This window comes from Netta rufina (assembly GCF_964035555.1).
Source record: "Netta rufina genome assembly, chromosome: 2".
Lineage (NCBI taxonomy): Eukaryota > Metazoa > Chordata > Aves > Anseriformes > Anatidae > Netta > Netta rufina.
Genome location: NC_140124.1, coordinates 26,964,945 through 26,988,506, shown reverse-complemented (window position 1 = coordinate 26,988,506; position 23,562 = coordinate 26,964,945). Strand labels below are relative to the sequence as shown.

At 41.6% G+C, this 23,562-nt stretch overlaps 1 protein-coding gene across 1 annotated transcript; it reads right to left on the bottom strand.

The window, feature by feature from the left end:
• Positions 1-3,775: 3,775 nt before the first annotated feature.
• C1GALT1 (core 1 synthase, glycoprotein-N-acetylgalactosamine 3-beta-galactosyltransferase 1) lies at positions 3,776-17,367 on the bottom strand. Its single transcript, XM_084306932.1, has 4 exons — positions 17,281-17,367; positions 11,565-11,804; positions 9,285-9,952; positions 3,776-7,872 (listed from the first exon to the last, which is right to left on the bottom strand). Exons 2-4 carry the CDS (start codon positions 11,785-11,787, stop codon positions 7,663-7,665), a joined length of 1,101 nt encoding a protein of 366 aa, XP_084163058.1. The 5' UTR covers positions 11,788-11,804; positions 17,281-17,367; the 3' UTR covers positions 3,776-7,662.
• Between the last annotated feature and the right edge of the window lie 6,195 nt (positions 17,368-23,562).

Sequence of the window (23,562 nt, the reverse complement as noted above, 5' to 3'; positions counted from 1 at the left end):
GCTGAAAATACCTGTGAAATCCAGACCAAGACTCAAATGCTGGAGGGTTGATCAGTACAGCAAAGACCAGCACAAACCAGAAAGCCACCAGGTTTTCAGTCAACATTGCTGAAAGCTCTTTGAACAAGCACTGGCCAGACTGTGGACTGGCATAACTGCATTTACAACTGGGTTTTTCTAAAGATGAAATACAAAAAGGTCTGCCAGATCTTCAGCACAATCTCCTGGAGAAAGTACTAGTAATTGTACAATGCAGTAATAGGACTGAAATGCTATCATTGTAATGATGGTTTGAAAACATGAAAACGTTTCTTCCACTGGAATTGGCTTGAATTTGTGAACATTCAAATCTAAGTTTGGTAAGGCAACTTCTACATTTAAAGATTGTGAATGTCTACATTTAAAGACTGTGAAACTTACCTAGAATGGAATATGGCCAGTGCACTTTAGTAATATTTACTTTAAGTAATCTGAACACGGTGCTTGAAATGCAGTTTTTGATGCTGATAAAGCCCATAAAACCCAAGCTAGCTGGTATGGAATTGTTTTAAAATCAGGATGCTCTCAATTAGTTCGACAACCAATGTTCTAATCTGTGTAAACAGACTCTACTTATTCTCCACTAATATTGACCAACAGGAACAATGACTTCATTGTTCACATTGAACTTCCGCCAGCTGCTAAACAGGAGAGGTTTACCTTTCTAAATATTTGAAATTTGATTTCAAATACGATTACTCTTTCTGTCCTTGAAACACCAGTAGATTTGGTTCCAAGAGAGTCTACAGTGGAGTTTGTGAAACTTGCCATTTTGGATGGGAAACACTTGAGCTGCTGGTGAAGTACTGTTCTGTGCTGGGAAGATTTCAGAGCCTTAGGTGTGATCTTCCTATGATGTATGCTTAATCCCTGCAGGCTGCTCACCTGGGCTACAAATCTAGGAAGGATACGGACTCAAGTTTACAGCCACCTCCTCTACTTGGGATAGATGAGCCAGAGAACAGATGTTCAACAGTGTTGTTGTACTCCCAAATTTAGTAGAACTGAGAGTTTGGAGAAAAAAAAATACATAAAAAAAAATATACAGACATCTATTTGTTTTGATTTCTACCAAGTACTCAGCATTTGGCCCCAAGTTAATTTTTATCATTAATCTTACACTACAACCCTTAACAGCCTAACGTTGCTGTGATTGCTAGATAAGAATTCAAGTGTGACAATGAAACAAAAAAAAATCATTGTTTAAATTCTTAAAGGTGCAGGGTACTAACGCACATCAATTTCTAAGTCCTTCTAATCAATTCTGAGATGAGGAAGAGTTAAGACCTTGACCACCTAGGAGCAAGGAGGACCTAGAGCTGTTGGGAACACTGAAACCGCAGGGTGGAACAGGACAAAAGCAGCAGATTGATCCGGTTCTTCAGGGGGGTGAAGTTGCTGACAAAGCTTCTCCCCTTTCAGCTCACAAGGATTTTATCCTAGAAGTAGAAAGAAATTGAAAGAGGGCAAGGTGTTGCTGGCAGCCAAAATAGAAATTCAGGAAAATAAACCAGCCTTGTTGACTTTGAGATGTCAAAGCGATGTGTTCACACAGGCTGCAGATTGGTTTTGTAAACCTGAAGAGCTATATCCTGCAAACTTATCTACCTACTCACACAAAACTTTAGTTTAAATGACAGGAAATAAGCAAGCTGTTCACAACTTGTTATTTAACAAACATTCCTTAGAAACTCACAACTCCATCTCTTCAAATCTTCTTAATTTGTAACTTTTAATTTGACTCTTGCTGCAGTAGTGACCCATTTAGACAGGGCGATTTCAAAATGTTTGGTAAATTACTAACTTCACCGATGACAGTGTAACGTTTTACAGACAGACCTGAAGTGAACCGCAGACACCTGAAGTGTGAAAATGACAACAACCCATCCGCCAGCATGCGCTCCTCAAACGGCACTTCGGCACTTCGCAGAGCAGGAGCTGAAGCTATTCACAGGAGGAGAAAAAAAAAAAAAAAAAAAAAAAGTGAATCTTTTTAAAAGCCAAATCACACCTTCAAAGAAAGTAACACCTTGAGCATGCAAAAGAACTGCCGCTTTCTCATCCCAAAAGCTGCCTTACACATTGAAGTAGAAGCGGAGGCTGGAATATGAAGTTGGGGCCAGTACCACATAGCTTATAGAAAGGCATTTGGTGGAAAGGAAGGAAGGGCACATACCTCGTGGCTTGTAGTTTCACCACAAGAGTGAAGTGTTACATGTAAATGGGATGGGGCTGAGGTCATCTGGAAAGAAGAGTTAAAAGGAAAGTGCCTGGGTCACAGTGCAAAACCACATCTGAATTCCAGTGTTAACAACAGCGCACTTAGAAGTAATCTCTCCCTGCCACATGCCGCATTAAGGCGAAAAACTAGCAAAAAGGAGGAAAAAACATTTTGCAGTGAGTGCTGGAACGTGCAGGCCTATTTTCCATGCAGCTTACAACAACCTTCACAGTCCCTGGATATTTACTTAAATTTCTTTTTAACTCACGGTAGCACAGAGAAAAGAATGCCAGAAAACTCCCTTGAGCCAGTGAAGCTTTCTGTAAGTGGACTGGTTTTGAGAGCTTACCTTCATTTAACGTTCTTTCACTCATATCTTTGCAACTTCTGGTAATCAAATCTGCAGTGTCTGTTACATATTAAAAAAAAAAAAAAAAAAAGGCAAAGCAAACCCAGTTACGAAACAGTTTTTCACTAGAGCAGTTTTTGTTCTGCCCCAGCAATGGCATCCTGCAATTTGCTGGATCTAGTTTCATCCTGACAGGTGAAAGTTACGGTAGCAGCAATAAGAGTGTAACGGGTACACGGAACTCCAGAGAGAAGCTTTTATCCTCTCTTCAACTGCCTGTTGTTTCTTAGCTAAAACGTGCCAGCTCTTGAGCACAGTCAAATTGGTTGTTTGACTTCCTGTACTTAGCAAGGACACACATAAAGATGCCTCCTATCTGCACACACGGAACTTTCCTTATTGCTGAACCTGACTCAGCACAGGTAGCAGAAAGTGAGGTTAGAAAACACATTTACATCTAAACAGTTTTCTTGCAGAAGAGGTTCAGTGAAAGAATAAATCCTTTAAAAAAGGCAGTGTTCCCTGTCAAATCTGGTTAATTTTGAACAGGGTTGCTTTATCTTTGAGGTACCAGCTACAGTCAAGCTCACTCAGGATGCTGTAACAACATGGAGACACTGAAAAGGAGCGAAACACAGTTACAACAGTCCGTGTATGTGAATCTAGCACTAGCACTTACAATTAATTTAATATTTAAAACAAAACTGTTTTCTACATAGCTTGCTATCTGTTAGTAATGTAAATATAACAACAGAAAACTTAGTAAGTGCAAGAAGCTTTTCAACTTTCCTGTATCCACCAAGTTAGAGCACAGGAAGTTCCGCACTGACACGCGAAAGAACTTCTTCACGGTGAGGGTGACGGAGCATTGGAACAGGCTGCCTAGGGAGGTTGTGGAGTCTCCTTCTCTGGAGACATTCAAGGCCTGTCTGGACGCCTACCTGGGCAGCCTGCTCTGAGGAACCTGCTTTGGCAGGGGGGGATTGGACCTGATGATCTTTCGAGATCCCTTCCAACCCCTACAGTTCTGTGATTCTGTGATTTTTCTTCATCAAAACTGTGCTGCTACACTACTAGTGTATGGGATGGGTAAATGAAGACAGACATGCACTGTGTATGAGATAACTTATTTTATTTATTCAATTCTCAACTTAATTTTGATGCTAAAATTTGGTCAAAGGCACTTTAAAGAAGGTATTTAAGAAACAAACCTTATGGTGATCAGTCCAGACAAGTCACCTATACCTGCCATTAAGGACACAACTACCTAGAACCGCAAAAGGAAACATTCACAGGTTTTAAGTGGAACATACTGTCCAGCAGCAATATCCTTTTTTTTTTTTTTTAGAGGATTAACAACATTTCTGGAGTATTTTAAATACAGTATGGTAAAACAAAGCAAATTACACCTTTCGAGTTCCACAGGCGTTTTTTCTTGACAGAAAAAGGACAAAGCAGCCTTCCCAAGCAGACCCATATTGAGGGGTCTATTTTCATCCATGTGTGCACTGTTAGCATCAGTAGGAGGTACATCAGGGAAATAATCCACTTTTCTCTGTTGTACAAAGATAAAAAACCCTTCTCAGACAGCAAACTGCACGTAACAGGTCTATCAGCTACTTACTGAAAGGTACACTTCTGGAAATGTAACAGAGCAAATGGCAACATGTGAACAAAAAGTGATTGTAGTATCTACCCACAGCAAAGCAAACCAAAGCGGTCTAAAAGGCAAAACGCATCAGCAAAGATCTTCCACAAAACAAGAGACGGTGTCTAACCTCTTATATAAGACCAATAGAAATTGCAAAACTGAACTGGGAGTGAAGATTAAAATTGGTCTTTTTCTGCAAGCCAAGATTACCTCTGTCCTTCAGCTAGGGACTTTGATCAGAAGGCAGCTACTTTGCCTTCTTGTTCCTTCTGATCTAAAACTGACTTAACACAAGGTAAAAATGGTGCTGTTACACTAAGTGACATCCCACATCCAAGCACAAGCAACTGCTTAAGAAAACCCTGCTGCTCTGTAATTTCAAGAAAACTCATTCAAAATTTTTGAGATGAGACATTTTAAATCACTACTATGGTGATGGAAGCTTTTAGGTTTTATAAAGTGAAGAAATCTCAGAGAAAGTGAGCACAGTAATCTGAATAGCCTGAAAGAGCCTGTTTCTGTGCTTCAGAATGGGGACCCCACCTGTAACGTAGCCTCCTTGGGCTGCTGAAATACTCAAACTCATTAAATATTTTGTCAAAGCACGAAGCCCTGAGAGTGAAATAATAAACTACTAATAGTTGTGTAATATTGTATGTGAAAATTAAGCTGCTCACATTCCGATCTTCCCTCCCTAAGCTTTTGAAGAGTGAGATGCAAACCAATTGTTCTGGGAGGTATCAGCTCATGGTTACAACCATACAATTCAACAAAGAGCCCTCTGTGAGAACCACAGAATGAAAAAATCAATACTTTTTTCCAGCCTGTCTGGATATTGAAAGGAAAAAATAAATACTGTGCAGTGCTGCCAAAAAGGCAAAGAAAATCATTTCAGAGGCCCAAGAGCAAGGACACTTTAAAACAGAGCAAGAACAAACATTTGAAGAGCAGGCGACTCTTGCTCCTCCAGATAGGGTGCTGGCTTATCACAAGGTTGGATGTTCTTTGCCTCGTTCCCTAAAGAGATGCAACTTGCACATACATGCTGCTTGCTTGTTCCTCTATTTCCTCGTTCCCTGTAGGGTGCTGCATGTTTCTTGGAGGGACACTCCTGCCCTGCCCTGCTAAACCCACAAGACAGTTGGGTAGCAGACAAGTATTACAACTGCTGCTGAGGAAAGGCAGAGAGATTAAAGTTGGGATATTGATTACGTTTTATGGTTTCCTTACATATTGCAGAATCTTTTAATTGCAGCTTTGAACAATGCCACTGGGTTTATCAATAGCATATGGATTTCACAATATTATTGTTTTGTGTTGCACATGGGATAAACATTTAGCTCACAGAAGGAAGCATCTATCTAAAATAAAGTATCGTACATTCTCCTCTGGACAAGTGTCCCTCTGACTACAGCTAACTGGAGACTTTTTCATTTTTCTAAACAAATATATTTATAATTTTCTACATAAGTCAGTTAACTTAAAATAAAGCTCTTGTCTCTTTCAGTATTTCAGAGAGGATCTTTCTCACGATCAACAGATTTAACCCAACAGGAACTATTCATTTAACTAATACTTTGTATATAAACCCAACCTGCATTCAGGCAGAGAAGTTGTACATAGCATTTCAATTCCTTAAGCTATTTCAGTAATTGCCATTATACTGCAGAGTAATGACCAGAAAGGAAGTCATGAACTTTACTGCTGGACCACAGAGAGAACCCCAATCTGTGTGCGAGAGCTATCTTTGGAAAAAAAAATTCCAGTACTTTATGGTAACGTCCTCTTCAAGGAACACCCTGAAGGACAGCAGCAGTCCCCAAGGCTGTCTGCTACCAGTATGTGCCCTCTCCAAAGCAATGACTGGAGGTAATCAGGTTATGTCCAAATTCATCAATATGATGAAGGTGAAAAACGATAAAAAAGAAAGAAATTTTGTCGACGTGTGGAATAAAGGCATGTCAAGCTTAACCCCATCCCCTGAACTTTGCTATCAATTGAATTTGATGAAGAGAAAACCACAAGGTTTGGGTACATAAAACACAGGCTTGGCCTTTGAAAATTCTTCAGGTATTAACACAATTTTGTCTCACATCAAGAAAGTGTTTTCAGTTAAGAGGCAGTTAAGAGGCAGAGATACTCATAAAGTAGTGGAGAGAGTTAATGCACTTTGAAAGATTCCTGCATTCAGGCTGGTGCACCTGAACAACTACATACTTCAGCTTCACAAGAGTGAAGCAGGGATCATGTAACACTTCGTTTGGAAAAATACAACAAGAAACAAATACAGAACAAATGTTAAGAATGGATGAAAAAAAAGTTCAGAAAAGTGAAATTAAGTACTTTGGCCAAGCAGTCAAATCAGCTTTGCTGTAGTTTTAAAATAGGACTTGCTTGTATCTGCAGAATTTTAATGAATAAGATCATTTCACAAAGTAGAGTAATGTGAGAATCAGAGAGAGATGAAGTAATTCTAACACAGGATGAAACCAAATTATTATATGCCGTTGTAGCTCTGTTAAGATACTAACCTTTCAGATTTACAGAGAAGGTATGAAGGAGGAGAGACTTTTGTAAGACAAAGCATCTAGCTTATCTTATGAAGTTCTCAGATGAGTCATCCATTCTACCAGGTGGCAACTTGATTTAAAAACAAACAAAAAAAAGCCATGGCCAAGTATGCAAGCTCCTCACATCACCTCAGCAATCTGAATTGTAACTGCTCCTGGCTACTAGTAGTAATCCAACTTCATATTGTTTTGTAGAATAGAGACTTATAGTAAAAAAAAAAAATTAATTCACAGCAGTGAATTTCATTTCTGAAATAATTCAGAAGTTAGTCACTGAGGTGTGTCTCTGTCTATTCATATCGACTGGTCTGTTGTTAAGGCAAAGCAGATTTGAGGCTGTATTTTTACCCCTCTCCCTTCCTTGTAGGGCAAAATACCCAAAGTAATTTCTAAATATTAAGAACACAAGATAAATATTTCCATCACGAAATATTTGACTGTGCAATATCAGATTTCTAGTATTAGACCTCACCTAACAGAACATTTGGAAGGAAATAAAGAAACAAAGAAAAGAAATACTGTATGATTATCTTTGAACTTGTTCACTATGTTTTTAATACAAGTTCTTCCAGAGATTAATGTACCAGAACCACCTCCTATTTCACAGCTTTAGGGCCCCAAATCTTCATGAGTAGGGCTGCAAGATCATACTATCCCAAAGAGTCAGAGCCCACGCTGGACTCTGTTGTGCACAGACACTGGCTGGAAGTACTGCCAACGTGATTTTTGAAATAAGAATCCACGAATAATCCTAGTCCACAAGCTTCATGCAGGAGATGGGGAAGACCCTTTTTCTCTGTACTGGCTTCATTCAGTTTCCTTCAAAGTCCACTTAATTCTCAGAAATTGTTTGCTTTAGCTTTTGATTATCCTCTAGTGCTTCATTTTTGTTCTGCTCTTCTAGATTCTTTGCCGAATCAGGATTGTACCGATACAAATAGCCATACGGACGGAGATGATAAATCAAATACTCCAAATGATACATAGTCATGGAGTCAACATAGTGGAATGAAACGGCCAGGTCGGAGCAGCAGCCGGGACCCTAAAATGCAAAACAAGTCAAAATAATCAGGAAGAATTCCAGAGCATGCCCTGCATTAAAGATACTGTAGGAAGAATTCAGACACACACTTGACTTCATGGGAAGAAACTCATCATCATCATTCGTGTATTTCAAAGCTTAATATTAAGCAAGCAAAATGGATTAATCAGACACATTTGCCAACTCATCTTTCCAAAAGCACAGTTGGACAAAATCTTTTGCCTCTGTAGCCATGCCAATGAAGAAACCAGCTGCTCTCATAAATGCCAGAGGGTGTTCTTTCTTTTCCATATTTCACTTTTTATGTCAGTGTTTAAACAAAATTAAGCAGCATCAAGCAGGTATAAGTATATTGTATTTATAAATGAAACAATACACTTGCATTTATATATGACACAATACACGCTTGTTATCATGCTATCAGTTATCCAGAATACAAAGGCCAAATGTGCTCACGTGTACCTCTGTGTGCTCGACCACTGCCTGGTTTGCCAGTATCTAACTTTCTACATAGAGGCAGCTGCTGTAATGAATCAGTTTGGAGGTATTATATTTATTTATTTAAATTTATTAATTTAATTGACATTACTAAGCATTTTGAAGAGCTAAAAGATGGCTGTTAACACATTTTTTTTACAAATTGCTTTTGACTAGCTCTGATTCAGCTTTGAGACAATGTCTTTGATTCAGGTATTTTTTACACTTGGAAATTTCTTATCAACGCTAATCTTAGGGCAAAAAATCCTGTAACTGAGCATATGGCATACAAAGATATGCAAAAATCTAAATGAAAAATGACTATTCTTTTCCATGAAAACAGTTGAAAGTGAAAGTTCAAACAGTTGAGCTGAACAAATACTCAAGTTGGAAACTTACTTTAAGCAAAGCCAGCCAAAATTAAAACTGTAAGATAAAATGAAGAAAAACACCCTGAAGGATGAGGAAGCATATAAAAACATAAGAAACAAATATTAGTTTTAACACACAGCTTGTAATGAACCTCACTGGACTCCCTTCTCGTTGCACTCTGGTAGTTGGGTGGCTGGAAGAGAAGCTACTACATGGGACATGAAGGTACAAAACAGAGCGGTAACTTTGCAAGGAAGGCAGTGGTGATGACACCAGACAAACCTATTGGAAAGATTTAATCATTTCTTGTTGTCCACAGAACATAGGAAGACAGCAATAATAATTCCAGATTCATTACTTCTTCCAGGACCTTAAGTTCTTAGCATCAAGTTTTAGTTGATGACTACTGTGTTTAATGAGTCTGCTCAGAGGTATTTCTCAGGAAGTCACAACAAAATCTTCTTTTCTAGAATACATTTAGCTGCCATTAATATGCCAATACACACATCATACCATCATAAGATGAATTTCATAAAACAGTTGTCAGGTTCCTAAAGGCTTACCTCTACAGCAGGGTAATAATTGTAATTCCAGTACCAAAATGTTTTTGGTAGGTATCCTCTGATTAGGAGATGTTCTGGAACGAAGGGATGAAAGGTTTCCCTGCCATTTGTATCTCTAGAATCTCCTGCTTCTACATTGATGATCTCCATGCACTTTCCTAGTGCTAGGTCTTCAATAGAGGAACTGTGAGAGCATTTGTTTGTTTTAAATGCAGTAACAAATCTCTTCAGAGCTTCTTTGCTTAGAACATACCCTGCTCCTCCACTCATGTAGCCCTGTTTCACGTAAGGCTTAAACCTTCTTCCAAAGTATATTGGTTGTTCAGGACTGTATTTTGAAAGAAGCCATCTCAAATTGTCCAGTATAACATATGTATCATCATCTGCTTTCATGAACCAATCTGCAGCATCAAAATAATGGTCATACACGTATTGAAAAGCTTTAATAGTCTTCCAGTACAGTTGGTCCCTGCCTTCTTTGGTTTCTAGGCCCACAGCTGGGAAGTCTTTATTTTCCTCAGAGCTCATAAAAAGTATTTTATTACAACGTTGGGCCCAAGTGGCCTTAACATGCCTGGCTTTCTTTTCTAGATTTTGAGGTCCAGTCATGACCCAACAAAGTATTTTCACCTTCTGATACAGTCCATCTGCAACATTTTTATTCTCATCTAAAAAAAAAAAAAAAAAAGAGGAAAATTTGAAAGCATTACACTTCACTGAGTGGTAAAATAAATCCAAGAACAACGTCTCCCCAAACATTCCATTCCTAAATCAGAAAAGACAGAGAAGAGGTCTTTGTTTCCAAATGAAATTAACTTCACATTTAGAAAAACAAAACTCCGCAAACCAAGAAATTAAAATTCTTCAAGCTACTTTGACTTCAAAAGATACATTTTGATTTGACATCAAAATGGGAATCTGTTTGAGAAAGTGTGACTTTAGAATGTCTTCATTTGTACACAAAAACTATCAGAAGCCATCCTTTTTATGGCACTGGAAAACGAATGACAATTTAAAAACTGAGTATTTTTGCCATTCACAGTGAACACGACTGCAACAAAAAGGTCAAAAAACTTCTCAGCTTTGTTATGTAATTTTATGCTAACAAACAGAATCTAATAAATATTTCTTAAAAGCAATGTGGTTTTGAAGGGAAAAAGCAGATGGTAAGCCAGAACAAAAGAACTTATCATAATATCATGATAAATCTTATTTATAAGATGTCAGAAGTAGTAAAATAGCATAGTATGAACCTTCTATTGCTGTGCTGAACAAAAGGTATGCAATATAATGTTTTCCATGGTGCCAAAGTGTTCATTTCCCTCAAAGAAACCTATCAACTGACACACACAGAGTGATGCTAACTCATAGAACAGAACGTTCCATGGAGAGTGAGATCTGCACCATAGGTCCCAAAATATTCCCGTATAACCTTTTCAAGGTTTTCTTTGCAACAGTTTTCTGTGATTACATGCAAAGCACTCACAAATTTATCTTACAGAGTTTGCAATTTAAATAACTTGAAATAACAAATTACTTACTAATGTCTTTGTTCAGCAAACGCATTATAGCGCAAGCATTTTTTCTAATCTGAACTGCCCCAGTTCAGATACTGCCCGCTTTTAGGATTTAGAATGAACTCATATAATGAGATGTGTCAAATGTAAAAGTATACCTGAAATATTAGATGGGTCTACCATCTTTAAAAAAAAAAAAGTGTAAACAAATTTCTCTGGTTTTGACTGAGAACACCAATTTGTCTTTGGATTGCCACATAATCAGCCTAGTAAGGAGGGCCCAGTGACACATTGCTGCTTTTCTTCCTTCTTCTTTTTTTTTTTCCCCTCTTTTTAGCTTCATCTGAGAGGTTAGATCATATGTTAGAAATGGTCCAAAATTACCTTCTAAAAGCTAAAAAGCAATTCAACCACATCTACAGCACTAGCAAATATATCTCCTTAATAAATCACATTTGATGTCCATGGTTCGTCTGAGAAGTTCCTACAGAGAAATTCTAAACTTCCTAAAGAAACTGCCAAGTCTGGACACAGTACTTGGACAAACAGGCTCCAAGGGGAAAGGGAAAAATCACTGCTGTGATGTAATTGAAGACAACCACCATTCAGCAGACCTTGGGAGATCAAAATTATTTAGGTGTAACCTGAACATTGGCAAGTGAAAGAAAATGACTCATACAAAATTTTGGCAGTGAAGAAAACAACATTTTGCAATACATGAAAAGGGAACACCCTATATCATTAGTCAGGTGTAACAAGATACCTTTGTGCTGTCCAGAGTCTGCATTGAAATTCATTTGTCCTTGCAACTGATCGTTATCTGTATCTGCTGCGTGTTGGCCATGTGGATCATTGTGAAGAATATGAGGTTGGATTTCAACCTTTTCTTCCAGTATCATGCTAAACAGAAGATAGCATAGGAAAAATCCTATTGCAGATCCAAAACTGAAGGTTAGAACGTTCATCAAGGACTTAGAAGAGGCCATTTCCTGAAGATAATGCACTGTCCAAAACAAATGAAAAATATATTAAGCCTAAAAGTTTAACACAGAACTCGTATCAAAAAAAATATGAAAAAATCAAGGACCAAATCTTTAAAAGTAGAAATCTTAACACTACCTCAGATCCAGCTCCCCGGGGCTTGCACGGAAGTTTAAGTACAAGAGCAATGCAAATATTTACATAAAACTGTACAGACTTATATCTAGTAAAAGGCCAGCTGTGTACTATGTAGCTTAGAATTGTAAAGGACAGTCAGAATACACAACGGAAAACATTCATTTACTTAATTATACTGGTACAATATTAATAAAAGAATGTACACATTTAAAGTGCAAGATCTTAATTATAAAAAGGTGGTTTACATTCACTTCTTTATTCTCTTGGTCTTCAGAAAATTGTGCTTAAAAAAAGTAATAGCTCAATCTTACAAAACTAAAAGATGATAATCAAAGGCAATCTACTTGTCAGGATCCCATGTCACCATGAGATGTACTTAAACCCGAGGAGTTAGTTTATTACAGGAATTCTTTCACGGATGTCAAATACAAGCAGATATTGAAGACTTATACAGCAAATCTACTTTCATCTCAAAGCAGGGCAGCTTTTCTTCCACTTTTAAAAGTGCTGAGGATAGATGTTCAGAAGAAAGAGTAGGACAACATCTGAATTTTCATAAAGAAACACTCTCTTTTAAAGGCATTTGGCAGAAGAGGCAAATGAGACATATCAGCCTTAAAGCCTCTTCTACACATTAAAAAAATGTGTATTCCAGTCATGTAAACCTCCACTTCAGCCACACCCTTGTTTCTCAAAACCAAAAGGTCTTGGCTTAGCATTTTTATAAAATTAATCGCAGCCAACATCTATGCCTATGTAAAGTGTGCTTTACACATTCAAATCAAATCTGAATTTATAATATATTAAGCACATGCAGGTCAATTTCAGGCCATTAAGGCCTAAGGCCTTTTCATCTTTGGAAAGGGCTGAGATATTTTTTAATAGTCCATGACTAAGCTACAAAACCACAGGCAGTGAAATCCTCGCTGGAGTCAAGCCAGGACCTTACAAACGAGTTGATGGCGTTCCCTCCGCTAGCATCACTCTTAGCATCACCAACGGTGAACCCAACTGCGTTAGGTAGCGAGCCAAAAAAAGTTCGGGATTACACAGACCATCCGGATTAGCTTTAAGGAACTAGTGCTGTCTGCACAATCTGCTGCTCTCTGCAGATCAGCAAGGCGGGCAGGAGCAAGTGTTCAGACACTCCGTGACAACATCCTTCAGCTCTGTGGTGACACTGACAGCGCTGCAGGAAAAACAACTGCAAGGAAGGAGAAGAATTACTAGTGTGGGAGAAGAATGGGGCCCTCCTACACAAGAACGAGGGAAGGAGATCTCAGAACGGGGTCCAGACTGCAAAGGTATGTCTGAGGCACACAGACATAAAAGGGAGAAACTATTTAGGGAACAGGAATGTTACTGTGCTCCCTGACACGTAGCGAACCAGGCTAATAGAGTACCATCTCCTAACATCTTTTAACCCGTGCAATTTAGGTTGTTCTGAATTCATCTCCAAGTTTCCTAATACCCAAAATGAGCACATATTAAAGTATAAAGGTGGGACACTGCTCAAAAAGTTGTTGCATCCCCTCCTTGTTAATATTAGAGCAGCAATTATATTTGATGTCCTGCTGTCTGCAATACATTCAATCTGCAGAAGTGTATCTCATTACTACCACTGAAAAGAAACAAGAGTAGAGAAAAGCACTGGGATGACCCCAGGCTCTACATCTTACACGGTCCTGGTGCTGCCAAGTCTTGCATCTGAGCAGAAGCAAAGGCCCAATGCACACAGCTGACTCCAAGCAAGGTGTCAATCTTTGCCAAACGCTGCTCTCCTGCTGAAAACCCCTGGTCAGAGACAAGCTGCAACCACCAACACAATTTATTTAGCCTGCACCCACTTCTCCTGCTGGCTACGAAGAGTCCATGGCAAAAAGACTGCCCCCGAGCCAGCCCCACAGCAAGAACCTGCTCCAAACACCAGCTCTCATCCCTCCCACCTCTCTCCTGATCAGAAAGCAGAGCAGGCAGAGAGCAGGTGTGCCTACTGCTAGGCTGGCATTTTCAGAGATCATCAGGTTGACTGCACGCGTATGCACCTAGATCATCTGAGAGGGGAGAAGCTGTAACATGTGGTAGGGCTTTCCTTCTGTGCTGCCACAAAAATGAAATGAAACTGGAAACACAACTTGAAGCACAAAAGAAAAATTAGGAAACTTAAAGGCTGTACCAAATTCATATAATTACAACTACAGGTCTTAAGGAACTCCAGTCCTTTAATATGAAAATGCATAGTATACAATTTTTAATCATATATTGTCATACATCACGTGTCTAGCTTTATTTCTGATGTCTTACATGCCACTAACTTGGAAAGAAGACACAAAGGCTTACACCATGTACACTCCAACCCTGCCCCAGCCACAATTTAAGGAACAGCCTGTATGCAGAAGCAGCCCATGACACTGAGAAGCATTCACTGTACTAAAAATATGTTTTGTTGTTGTTACTTGTCTCACCTATCACCACAAAGGTCCCCTCAAAATTAGCAATACAGAAAGGGAGAGCATCAGGATAAAACAATGCCTCCTTCAGCATATTTTAAAGGGGGAAAAAAAACATCCATGGATGCACACAGCGTACCTACAGCACTTTCTGGAAGTCCCCATTGTTCCACTTTGCAATCCCGTGTCTCTCTGCCATGCACTTTCGGTTATCTGCCCTAACAGCTGCTAAAATTACTGTTGCTTGGAGAAAGCAAAATAAAGTCATTTGAAATAACGGCAGGTTATTAAATTATGGCGTTGTGTTAAATTAAAACTGCATTACATTCTTAAACAACAATGAAATAATTTAAAAAAAAATAAGTGTATGGAAAATGTTAAAGCAGAAGAAAGTACATCCAGCCCATTTGGCAATCTGAAGCTTACTTGTGGTATTCCACAGGCAAGCAGGATTTCTGGGGCAAGAAGGGACAGATGCTGAAGCAGCCCTTCAGATTCCCTATGAAATGCCTCCAGTCACAGTTTCCAGTCTAAAAGAATCTGCTCCTCTGCCTATCAGTTTCATGTCACCAGACTGGACCATTATACCCATGAGTGCATAGCCACATCTTCATAAGCTCCAACAGCAAGCAGGATGGCAATTTTTGGTTTTACTTTTTTTAATAGGAGGTTGATATTTGATACAAGCAGAGTCCTTTAATTTGCCGGCAACGATAACTGACAGTTACAGCATTAGACTAAAACCAGGAAGTGTCTAAAAGAAAGGTCAGTTCTTACGATGATAAGCACCCCCGTTCAGGCTCTGTGTTACCATTCTTCTCCACAACCAGATTTATTCGAGATTGAGAAATATAGAGAGAGAAAAGGAAAGTGCAAAACGTACCACAACACTAAAAGTTCCCCATTTTTATTCCTATTTCTATCTTCACTTCTATTGACTTCAACACCAGATCCCATTTAAAAAGAAAAAGAAAAAAAAAAAAAAACTACAAAGCCTAAATTTGTGTTTAATCTGTGCTCCATTACTACACCGCGGCAGCTTAAACAAATCTATTTACACACCCGTGCAAGTAGCCTTATTTGCATTAGCCAGAATGACAAATGTTTTACAACTCTATTGCAACTTAACAGCCATTGCAGATTTCGCTCCAAATTTCAGTTTTGAGAGCCAAAGACTTTGGCGTCCTCAACGTACAGCGGAGGTCCTGTACACACATTAGGTGTTGCTGGACCTGGCAGCCCAGTGTCACAGCCCGAGGTGCAGCCAGGGGCCAGGCAGGGGGTGCGTTTCCCTGGCTACACACACACCTGCACAGGGAGACTGCCCCAGCTAAACCGAGAGCTCGTGCAAACACAGATGGCACCAGTGGTCTGGCCTTGTGCCACCCAATCAAGTAGTCTCTGAAGTGGCCCCCAGATCCTACAGTCTCTCCAGAAGCTGGCCTGGACATCCTGATCTCTCCTGTTGTCCGCCCAAGGACCCTCTGATCTCACCAGTGCCGTGCCCACACTCACAGCTCGGTCCCTGGCTCCCCAGCCTCTCACTCTGCTGACCGTGCGCCAGCCCAGCCCGATGTTCTCCACCCACAGCACCACAATGGGCTCACGCACACCACGTGTGTGCACTCCGGACACTCTGCTACCAGCGCTGTGGACTTGTGCTCCCAGTCCACCACGGGTACTTAGACCATCTGACTCCAGCCACAGAGGTCTTACAGGACCGACTGTCCCCGTTGCTGGAGCTCCAACCTCACTATGCACAGGTGAACACAGAATAAAGAGTCCTCCCATGCAGGAAAGCAGTTAGAAATGAAGCTTAATGAGAAAAGGGAACAGGCTGTGGTAATCTGGCACAGAGCACGGCCCTTTTATCCTCTTACCCATCTATTTGCTCATACTTATTCCCCTGCAAACCACCTGGTCACCTTCCTTTGGTCCCCATCCTACGCATCCTGTAAGTTCTATACAATCACAAGACGCTCTTTTGCATCCCATAACATGACCCCATACCTTGTAGGCAGTTACCCACCTCAACCCTGTAAGATGATCTAAAGACCCTTTCTGCCGACTTCTCTTGACATCTCACACCTGGAAGACAGGGTGCTGGCTCTCCTGTGACAGGGCAGGGAGCTTCCTGCCTAAATGATGTGAATGGTTCTTCCCTCCTTCACCGTTGTGCCTCTCTGCTCCTCTCTGTTCCTGGAGATGAGGCTTTTATCCCATCTTCTAAAATACTGTTCTCAATCTGCTGGCTGTGCTGAGAAGGGTTAGGGTCCTTCCTTAGGGGGATCCGCAAGCAATAGGAATATATGACACTGGAGCTTACCCCCCAAAACCACCTTTCGTATTTTTAAGCCAACTCAGACCATAAAACCTTCTGGAGTTGTTTCAGAGGAAACGCATTCAACAGCGGATAATGAATCTGGGGTTTCGCAATTCACAGCATGCAGCACAGAATGCAGATACTTCTGCACCTGCTTAATCCCAGCGCCGCCCCGCCATCGCTTTAGACTAAGATCCCGTAATTTCACCGTGACAAACACGAGTGGCAGACACACGCGGCCGGCTCTGCCTTGTACCCCTGGCTTGGCGGCGAGTGCTGGGGCCCAGCGCGCCGCAGCCGTGCCCTGAGGCTGCAGCGAGCAGCCAGCCGATCCGTGCCACCATGCCCCCGGCAGCCACACCGGGCACCACAACGCCCCGAGCCGAACCCCCGGCGGCACCGCTGGCCGCCCAGCGCCCAAGCAAGCAGCACCAAAGCCCTCCCCCAGCAGCCCTGCGTGCCAATACCGGCCGCCCCGCTCCAGGAAGTCCCCGGCAGCGGCACCGCGGGGCCTCCCGCCCCGCTCCGTCCCCCGCCCGCCGCCCGCCGCCCGCCGCCGCCCCCCGGCCCCGCTGCCGTCCCCTCACCTCACCGGCGGGGGCCCGGCTCGCCCTCAGCCGCTGGCCCCCGCAAGGCGCCGCGCTCCGCCGCCGCCCCCATGGCGCTGCCCCGCGCGTCACCCGGCCCGCCCCGGCCCTGCCCCTCCGCTCCGCTCCGCTCCGCCCCGGCCCGGCGGCTGCGGGCCCGGCCACCCTACCGGCCCCTCTCCGGCCCGCTCGCCCCCGGGAGCGGCCCTCAGGCCGGGCGGCTGGCGGCCGGCAGCCCCCGCCGTGCCCGTGCCATGCTGCGGGCGGTTGCTAGGGAACGGCCGCGGAAATGGCGCCTGGTGGCCGCGGGCGAGCGCGGCCTGCCTCCGAGCGCCGGCGGGCAACGCGCCCCCAGTGTGTTTCCTGAGGGGAATTGACTAAGCACGGAGACGGATTGTGGATTTGAAAGGGGCTTTGCGTTGCTGTATAGCCGTCCTGCAAGCAGCAGGGAGTTAATGGGGTTTTGTAGTTCCCACATAGAGAACGTAGAATCATTAAAGTTGGAAAAGACCTCCGAGATCATCTGGTCCGACCATCCCCCTGTCACCACTGTCACCCACTAAACCACGTCCCTAAGCACCAGGTCCAACCTTAAAACCCCCAGGAACGGTGACTCCACCACTGGGACATGTGTTTGTAAGAGGACTGGGGTGCAGAGAAGTGAGGACAAGAACCGGTCCTTGGTGAGGGCCACCAGTTCCTGTCATGGGAGCCCACTGCACACACTGCTCTTGGTGTCTTGCCATAGCCCCCTCCCTGTGACTCTTGCTTCTCCCTCCAGCCCATCCAGAGGTCTCTTTCAAATTATAGCTTCACCCCTCATGGCAAGAGATGTGTCCTTGTTCTTTGTCTCCTCTCTTTCTGAAAAAACTGGGACAAGGTGGCATGTGTCCTCTCCTTTGTTTTCAGTTCTTTTTCTCTGGAAGATGAGGCATTCGCGATAGGTACACAAGATTCTGGCTTTTGTATGGGTCAAAGAAACTCTTGTGTGGCTTCAGGTCACTGTTTCCATTCCTGTCACATCTCATGGTTTGCAGCACCCTCAAAATAATAATTAAAAGCAACTTAGGAAATGGTATCTCCATGAGCTAGTTCAATCAGAGAAGAAAGGACAAAAGTGTGGTGAATACAGTTGTTGTTGTAGAGGAAAAGTTTGAGGGTTTGGCATTAATAAATCTGACTATAAACTATTAAAAGGCAATGGAAATTGCGAAGGCTGCAAAAGAGAGAGAGCTGTCTTTACTCATTTCCTCCTTTTTTCCCCTGGCTAATTCTGACTCGAGTTCTGTCCACCCATGCCCAGGGCATGCCTTAAAATTCTGAAATAAAGTGAAGTTTTCAAAATGTCTCATCTTATGGATGATGTAATAGGATTTAGTTGAATGTAAGGCTTCGTTTTGCTTGGCACCTGTGTTATGGGTGTTGCACTGTCAAGGATCGTGGCCCATGTATATATACATATGCTACACATTTTCATATGGACACATTTACTGAGCCATCTTATTCTTTGTTAGCTTAATTTGAAAGGAAAATTTCAAAGAGAAGGTGGAATGTACCGTAATTTAACGAAGGTCAATTATGGTCTGCCAATATTGGTGTACACACAGTGTTTGCTTTAACAAATGTGGCTGGTTTGGCCACCGTATAATTGCTGTTTCATGTTTTATGGAGAAACTTGCATAGCAAACATACAAGCTGTTTGTTTGTTTTTTTTTGTTTGTTTGTTTTTCACTTGGGGATGTATAAGCAGTCTGCGGGTTCAGAGCGACAGAGCATGCAGAGCTGGACTTCCTCTAAAGGGCTGCCCAGCATGAGCTGCAGTAGCAAACACTTCTGCAAACCTTCTGTAGTGCTGCTCTGCTCCGCACAACAAGGCATGCCTCTGGGTGGCTCTGCAGAAGGAAAAGCCATCCACTTGTTCTGGGTAGGAAAGAGGAGCAGCCTGGTGCTCTCTCTTGCTTGTAGGGCCTGCAGATCTGCTTGACCACAGTCCTTTCTAGAAATGCACTACTTCTGTGAGAGACTTTATCCTCTGCTCATGTCACTTACCTTCTCGGGTATGTGTGGCTGGGAATGAATGAGAGGGAAATTAACATTTTAGTCATTTAATTTACAAGGAAATTGGTCATTTTGGTCTTCATGGCAGTATGTAAGAAAGGAAGGAAAGACAGATCTTTCCCTACCTAGACAGGCTAGCTGTAGTCAACAGAAGGACTTTTTAATGCATGCTTTCAAAAGGTGACATGGTAGAGGCAGGGAAAGAGGCCCTCAGCCACTTTACACACCCTCATGAGCTACCTGGCTGGGCATCTTTACCTGTGAGCCCTCTGGAGAGCACTCCAGAGTACACATCTACTCTAACAGCTACAGATCAGCTACTTAACCCTGCTCATTGCCATGTACAGGAGGCTGAGAATGCTGGTTTCTAAATAAGAGAAAGGACAAAGTTCAGGTGAAGAGCTGAAGAGCTGTTGTCATTTGGCAAGTCATTGGTGGCATACATAATACAGTTAAATATTTAATTAGATATCCAAGGTGAAACTGACTTCCTTTCACAAGTCGCTTTCTACATGCTGATGACTGGCAAGAAAACAGCTTTTCTAGTTCAAATAGGAGGATCTGGATAGGCTGGACCAATGGGCTGAGGTCAACTGCATGAAGTTCAACAAGGCCAAGTGCTGGGTCCTGCACCTGGGGCGCAATAACCCCAAGCAGAGCTACAGGCTGGGAGAGGAGTGGTTGGAGAGCTGCCAGGCAGAGAAGGACCTGGGAGTATTGGTGGATAGTCGGCTGAATATGAGCCAGCAGTGTGCTCAGGTGGCCAAGAAGGCCAACGGCATCATGGCCTGCATAAGAAGCAGTGTGGCCAGCAGGTCTAGGGAAGTGATCGTCCCCTTGTACTCGGCTCTGGTGAGGCTGCACCTTGAGTACTGTGTTCAGTTTTGGGCCCCTGGCTACAAGAAGGACATCGAGGTGCTCGAGCGAGTCCAGAGAAGGGCAGCAAAGCTGGTGAGGGGCCTGGAGAACAAGTCCTGTGAGGAGCAGCTGAGGGAGCTGGGTTTGTTCAGCCTGGAGAAAAGGAGGCTCAAGGGCGACCTTATCGCTCTTTATAAGTACGTTAAAGGAGGCTGTAGAGAGGTGGGGGGTTCCCCCACGTGCCTGGTGACAGGACGAGGGGGAACAGGCTAAACTTGCGCCAGGGTTGTTTTAGGTTGGATATTAGGAAGAACTTCTTTACTGAGAGGGTTGTGAGGCATTGAAATGGGCTGCCCAGGGAAGTGGTGGAGTCACCATCCCTGGAGATCTTTAAAAGACGTTTAGATGTTGAGCTTAGCTATATGGTTTAGTGGAGGACTTGTTAGTGTTAGGTCAGAGGTTGGACTCGATGATCTTGAGGTCTCTTCCAACCTAGACAATTCTGTGATTCTGTCATTCTGTGAAATTCTACATACTCTCATGGATAGCTGTTTTGTTTTCTTAACGATTTATTCAATTATGAATGGTCTTATCTTGACTTTATCTTGACTTCCTTTAAACCATTACTTTTATGAATAATCATCAAAGACCATGAAAATATATATTAATGAGTAATTTCCATGTGTTTTAATTGAAAGCTGCTTCTGTGTTCTCCATTCTCACTCATTTTTGATCAAAGAGATGACCAGATTAAATGTTTTATTTTATTTGCTTTATAGTATTTATTAAAAAAAATCTATTATCTTGGCCTTTCAGACTAAGGGAGACCGTTCTGTAAGGAGCCTATTCTGTGTCACCTTGTGAACCCACAAAGTGTAGCTGTAGGCACGCTGGCCTAGATGAGGTACAAGTATAATTCATGCCTACACTAACTGCAAGAGCAAAACAAAGGCCTTTAGGAAAGCATGCGAAGTTTCAACTTACCACCTGACCTTTGCCCGCTTGTGAAGGCACACACTATTTTGGTGCTTGGTCCTTCTTTTGGGTGTCTTGGGACAATTAGAACCATATACAAAGCTGTAATTCTAATTTATTTACTGTCATCTATTTGAGAAAATGGGATTTTAATATAATAAAGAAGAGGGTTCTCTGTGCTGAAGCGTGTCACCCTGCTTTCCCTTTACTCATAAGCACACCAGCTGCCTCCCAGTCTGACCACCTATTATGGTAAGGAACTTCACTCCCTGCATTGCTTGCACAAACAACAATGGAATTGCCATGCGATAATACACACCACTGATCTGTAAAGTTAGAAGTACTCTCTGCATTTAAACAATGTACAATATCTGCATTGCTATTCACGTTAATTAGATCTACTTGCAACAAATAATTGACTTAAAACAATCCACTGTGAATTTATAGATTAGTATTCGGTACCTGCCAAAAACTTAAACGGTACACCTCGAGTGGCAGAATAAAAAATTAATCACTGGATCTTGCTGAACATGTGTTATTTAAAGAGCACTTTAAGAGAGTGTGAAGTGAAGGAATTTTGTTCGCTACCAAAATTAAAGAGTGTGAAATGTCTTTGTATTTTTATTAGAAATATTGGACAAAATGCAATATGATATTGTCCTGGAAATTCTGCAAGAAGAGCACATCCCACAGTGATTCTGTCCGGCTTACAGACCTGCCCCAAAAAGGACTTACAAATGCTTGGGGCTACACCCCTATTTCTAAGTAAGACAGAGCTAGGGATCATTCTTTGGCATAATTATTTTAGTATTTTTCAGTTCAAACTAAGTTGCGGGCTGTTTGGCAGCCTGCCAGAATGACATTTTTGTATCACAAAACTGAGAAAATGACGCACACTGTCAATACTGGGCAATGTGGAGAGGAGGCATGCAGGGGTACTGAAGAGTTATGAAGTCTGCTGGGATTCCCCTGGCGGACTGCACTGTGGATGGGGGGAAACCTCGGTCCTGCCCATAGCACTCCTTAGAACTAGCTCTTGGTGGGTGTTATTCTGTAAACCATGCCCAGGGATTTTCTCAAGGAATGCTGCTTGGCATGGGCATAAATCACACTGACAAGTGTGGTAATAATTACTCAGCCTACTGTACTGAAATGTACTTGCTGGCCCTGCTTTATTTATAGAAATAGCATTGAAAAAATGATTTAGGCACCTAAGAAAAATGCACCTCTTTTTATTCTTACTGATATATTTCTATATAGATAAGTAAATTTCCGTTTATTCTACAGCTACAAGCAATTTAGAAGGTAGCAATCGCAAGAGCAAATACTTTCTCTGTCAAAGCCTACGAAAATGTCACATAAAAGGTCCCAACCAAAAGAAGTACATTTCAGAATGGATTGAAGAGTAGCCAACACTTGTGGATATATTCTTTTGTTTGCCTATCTTGGACTTGTTTCTGGCAAAAGTGAAAAGGTTTAATGGATCGTTGTGAGCTAAAATGAAATTCGAGCATCAACATCATATATTTGTATTTCTGTGAGAGTCAATAGAAAATTTTAGTTGGCTCTTATTTCCTTATTTTTCTTTGGAAAAAAAAAAAAAAGGATTAATAAAAATGTTGGAATTAATATTGGAAATTAACCTGTTTAATTAGTAGAATTATCCACATCGTTACCTGACATCTATGATGAGAAATGAGGTATTGTTCAGTACAATACCTCATACACGCAGAACAAAGTTTTCTCCTACTTTCCAGTGCTTCAATTGTTCAATTCTTTTAATCCTTTTGAACTGTTACTGCATTTTGAGTTTCACTAGAATTGGTTTTCTTCTCTTTAGGTTTTTGTCTCCTTTTAGTTTTCTTCTCTTTTTCCAATTACAAAATTACTTTTCTTCTCTTTTACCTTCTTCTAATATGTAAGGAAACAATTTTTACAAAGCCTGTTGTTAGAGTTTCTAGCTAGGGAAGAATAAAAGGGAGAGACATTCTATTTTACCATTTATACAATAGAAATAGCAGCAATAAAAGTTTACTCCTGTACAGATTTCAGAATTAATTCCTAGGAAAAAAAGCAGACTAAATAGCTATAATAAAGGAGCAAGACAATCATTTGAAGGGTTCAATACTGTTTGATTTAACAGATTAGTAAAAAGGCATTATACACTGACTGTGCAGCAAGCTCTATTTTAGTATGTACTTTGGTGAGAAAACTGGAAAAAAACATTTTTTTTTCTTTTAACGAAAATAATTGTCTCAGTGTATGTGCTATTGCAGCTGTTTATTTTCCACACTGCAAAGTGTTACATTTGCCAGTCTAATTATTTTATTGCCGATCTTAGTTGTATTTGTTCTCCACCCATATTTGATAGCTGCAAACACTCAGACGATT

Excerpts from the sequence above, each read along its gene's own strand:
- C1GALT1 (XM_084306932.1), bottom strand. The coding sequence starts at position 11,787 with ATGGCCTCTTCTAAGTCCTTGATGAACGTTCTAACCTTCAGTTTTGGA. Across the intron at positions 9,953-11,564 it reads AGACTCTGGACAGCACAAAG|ATGAGAATAAAAATGTTGCA; the intron begins GTATCTTGTTAC and ends TTTTTTTTTTAG. Across the intron at positions 7,873-9,284 it reads ATTATTACCCTGCTGTAGAG|GGTCCCGGCTGCTGCTCCGA; the intron begins GTAAGCCTTTAG and ends TTTGCATTTTAG.